At 50.6% G+C, this 4,417-nt stretch overlaps 1 protein-coding gene across 1 annotated transcript in view; it reads right to left on the bottom strand.

The window, feature by feature from the left end:
- Positions 1-347: 347 nt before the first annotated feature.
- LOC139229377 (SHC-transforming protein 2-like) overlaps positions 348-4,417 on the bottom strand; it is a 28,425-nt gene continuing 24,355 nt past the window's right edge. The window contains exons 6-7 of the mRNA XM_070861076.1: positions 3,732-3,868; positions 348-836 (exon numbers count right to left, since the gene is read on the bottom strand). Coding sequence (XP_070717177.1) covers positions 3,740-3,868 — 129 coding nt within the window. The 3' untranslated portion in view covers positions 348-836; positions 3,732-3,739. The remainder of the gene's footprint in view (positions 837-3,731; positions 3,869-4,417) is intronic.

Below are 4,417 nucleotides of genomic sequence, written 5' to 3'. Positions count from 1 at the left end.
ACTGAGAGAGCGCCGCACTGTCGGAGGGGCAGTACTGAGGGAGTGCCGCACTGTCAGAGGGGCAATACTGAGAGAGCGCCGCACTGTCGGAGGGGCAGTACTGAGGGAGCGCCGCACTGTCGGAGGGGCAGTACTGAGGGAGCGCCGCACTGTCGGAGGGGCAGTACTGAGGGAGCGCCGCACTGTCGGAGGGGCAGTGACCAGGGGAGTGATTTTAACATAAACCAGACATGTTCCAAACATCACTTTTATTTCAAAGATTGAAAGAAGAATCATCACAGAAAGCCCCCCCCCAAGAGAGAGAGAGAGAGCCCCCCCTCGCTCCCCGCCCCCCTCACACGTGGTGGGTTCACTCTGTATGTAATGTAATGCAGATATTTACAAAAACATGACACACACACGGGCCGTACAGTACCAGTTGGGGTGACTATTTTCCTTTACCCGCTGTGTGCTGTACTTGTACAGGCGACACTGAGACACACACGGGCCAGATGGGAGTTTATGACCCCTCTTATTGTCTATCTTTTGATGTTTGGTCACGAGCTGTCCTGCACACTTCACCAATATCAACAATTAGTTTCAAGTTCAGTTGATTCCTGTTTCTTGATTTCCGAGGGTACGGTTATTTCTCTGACTGCGGTAAGCAACATGCTCAGTAAAGTAGCAGGAGTGGAGGTAATGAGGGAGCCGTCAGTGTGAGGGAGGAATCCCACCCCTTCTGTAAACACCGCCACTGCACCAGTCAGAGGCATGGTGCCGCACACGGACTACCCCCTGGTCAAAGCTCCGGTTCACTGCGGAATTCGGGGCCATGTTCAAATTCGATTGACCGGCACCTGTGAATAGGAGAAATATACAATGCTGCATAATGATAATAGTGATACAGATAGCATCGAGTTCAAATTGCTCTGTGGCCTCACCCCTCCCCTATCCCTGTAACTCCCTCCAGCCCTACAACCCCTCTGAGATTTCTGCGCTCCTCCAATTTTGCTCGTCCCCCGATTCCCATCGCTCCACCATTAGCGGCCGTGCCTCCAGCTTCCTGGCCCCAAGCTCTTGTTGTGAAGCCCGTTGGGACATTTTACAACGTTAAAGGCTCTATAGAAAATGATTGTTGATAGCGATATTGTTAACAGTGATATTTGCCACTCCCCATCCAACTCCTGATCATTCTGGCTGCCTGCGATTTCCCCCCCCCCCTGCCCCCCTGAGCTAGTTAACATTGTAAACCCTTCCTTCCCACCAGCCCCTTTCCATAATCACCCACTTGCCCATCAACATAAGAAATAGGAGCAGGAGTCGGCCATACAGCCCCTCGAGCCTGATCTGATCATGGACTCAGCTCCACTTCCCCGCCCGCTCCCCATAACCCTTCACTCCCTTATCGTTCAAAAATCTGTCTATCTCCACCTTAAATATATTCAATGACCCAGCCTCCACAGCTCTCTGGGGCAGAGAATTCCACAGATTTACAACCCTCAGAGAAGAATTTCCTCCTTATCTAAGTTCTAAATGGGCAAGCCCTTATTCTGAAACTATGCCCCCTAGTTCTAGATTCCCCCACGAGGGGAAACATCCTCTCTGCATCTACCCTGTCAAGCTCCCTCAGAATCTTATGTTTCAATAAGATCACCTCTCATTCTTCTAAACTCCAATGAGTACAGGCCCAACCTGCTCAACGTATCCTCATAAGCCAATCCCTTCATCTCAGGAATCAACCTAGTGAACCTTCTTTGAACAGTCTCCAATGCAAGTATATCCCTCCTTAAATACGGAGACCAAAACTGCACGCAGTACTCCAGGTGTGGCCTCACCAATACCCTGTACAGTTGTAGCAGGACTTCTCTGCTTTTATACTCTATCCCCCTTGCAATAAAAGCCAACATTCCATTTGCCTTCCTGATCACTTGCTGTACCTGCATACTAACTTTTTGTGTTTCATGCACAAGGACCTCCAGGTCTCTCTGTACTGCAGCATTCTGTAATCTTTCTCCATTTAAATAGCTTTGTTATTTTTCCTGCCAAAGTGGATAACCTCACATTTTCCCACATTATACTTCATCTGCCAAATTTTTGCCCACTCACTTAGCCTGTCTATATACCTTTGCAGATTTTCTGTGTCCTCCTCACAATTTGCTTTCCCACCTATCTTTGTATCATCAGCAAACTTGGCTACATTACACTCGGTCCCTTCATCCAAGTCATTAATATAGATTGTAAATAGTTGAGGCCCCAGCACTGATCCCTGCGGCACCCCACCAATTACTGTTTGCCAACCTGAAAATGACCCATTTATCCCGACTCTCTGTTTTCTGTTAGTTAGCCAATCCTCTGTCCATGCTAATATATTACCCCCAACCCCGTGAGCTTTTATCTTGTGCAGTAACCTTTTATGTGGCACCTTATCGAATGCTTTCTGGAAATCCAAATACACCACATCCACTGGTTCCCCTTTATCCACTCTGCTCGTTACATCCTCAAAGAACTCCAACAAATTTGTCAAACATAATTTCCCTTTCATAAAACCATGCTGACTCTGCTTGATTGAATTATGCTTTTCCAAATGTCCTGCTGCTGCTTTCTTAATAATGGACTGCAGCATTTTCCCAACGACAGATGTTAGGCTAACTGGTCTATAGTTTCCTGCTTTCTGTCTGTCTCCTTTTTTTTTTTTAATAGGGGAGTTACATTTGCAGTTTTCCAATCCGCTGGGACCGCTCCAGAATCCAGGGAATTTTGGCAAATTACAACCAATGCATCCACTATCTCTGCAGTCTCTTCTATTAAGACCCTAGGATGTAAGCCATCAGGTCCAGGGGACTTGTCCACCTTTAGTCCCATTATTTTACCGAGTACTACTTCTTTAGTGATAGTGATTGTTTTAAGTTCCTCCCTCTCTATAGCTCCTTGATCATCAATTATTGGGATGCTTTTAGTGTCTTCTATTGTGAAGACCGATACAAAATATGTTCAAAGTCTCGCCCATGTCCCTGTTCTCCATTATTAATTCCCCAGTTTCATCCTCTAGGGGACCAACGTTTACTTTAGCTACTCTCTTCCGTTTTATATACCTGTAGAAACTCTTACTATCTGATTTATATTTCTTGCTAGTTTACTCTCATAATCTATCTTCTCTCTCTTTATAATTTTTTTAATCGTCCTTTACTGGTTTAAAAATATTTCCCAATCCTCTGGCTCCCTACTAATCTCGGCAACATTATACGCCATTGTTTTCAATTTGAAACCATGCTTAACTTCCTTAGTCAGCCGGAACCCACCCTCTGCCCAGCCGTCCCATCCACCATTGGTCACTGCTCTCCCTTTCCCCTCCGAGGTCCTGGCTCCCCTCCGCCAATCGCACTCTGCCCCTGCTGTCCCACTCTGGGGAGATTTCTGCCTTTCCGTTGCCCCCCGCCCCACCCTGATGGGCCAGTCACAAAGGACACTCACCACGTGCAATACTTCAGCCTCCCCAGCACAGCTTGAATCCAGGATGTAGGATACTCGAGGGCATCGTGAACCTCATCGTTCGATTTCGAGCAAAATTCTAAATAGGGACATCCTGGGTCCCTACTCTTGCTGCCCTCCCCCATCACCCTCCCCTCCCCTCCCACCCTCCCCCTTCCACCCCTCTCCCATCACCCTCGCCCCACCATCACCTTCCCCCTCCAGCAGCACATGCCCAATTCGATCTGCGCCCAATCCAGATAGGCAGCAGCTCCAACACTTACAGTGGCACTCAGTGCCTCCTCTGGATGACCTGTTTCAGACACACTTCACTCTCAGCCGCCACGATGGGAACCTCGCTCTCAAAGTGGTAATTGATCAGGTGATTGATGTTTTCAAACAGCAAATCCTTCGTCCGCACCTGGAAGGAAGGCAGGAGGAAATTTAGAGAGAGAGAGAGAGAGAGAGAGCGAGTGAGGGAGAGAGAGAGAGCGAGAGGGAGCGAGAGGGAGCGAGAGGGAGAGGGAGAGGGAGAGGGAGAGCGAGAGGGAGAGCGAGAGGGAGCGAGAGAGGGAGCGAGAGAGGGAGCGAGAGAGGGAGGGGGGAGCGAGAGGGAGGGGGGGAGCGAGGGGGAGGGGGAGCGAGAGGGGGAGAGCGAGAGGGGAGAGAGGAGAGAGGGAGGGGGAGAGAGGGAGGGGGAGAGAGGGAGGGGGAGAGAGGGAGGGGGAGAGAGGGAGGGGGAGAGAGGGAGGGGGAGAGGGGGAGGGGGAGAGGGGGAGAGGGGAGCGAGAGGGAGCGAGAGGGGGAGGGGGAGCGAGAGGGGGAGAGGGGAGCGAGAGGGAGCGAGAGGGGGAGAGAGGGAGCGAGAGGGGGAGAGAGGGAGCGGGAGGGGGAGGGGAGAGAGGGAGCGGGAGGGGGAGGGGGAGAGAGGGAGGGGGAGAGAGGGAGGAGGAGAGAGGGAGGGGGAGAG

This window comes from Pristiophorus japonicus, chromosome 18 (genome assembly GCF_044704955.1).
Source record: "Pristiophorus japonicus isolate sPriJap1 chromosome 18, sPriJap1.hap1, whole genome shotgun sequence".
Taxonomy (NCBI): Eukaryota; Metazoa; Chordata; class Chondrichthyes; family Pristiophoridae; genus Pristiophorus; species Pristiophorus japonicus.
The sequence above is the reverse complement of the archived record's forward strand: the minus strand, read 5'-3'. Positions and strand labels throughout refer to the sequence as shown.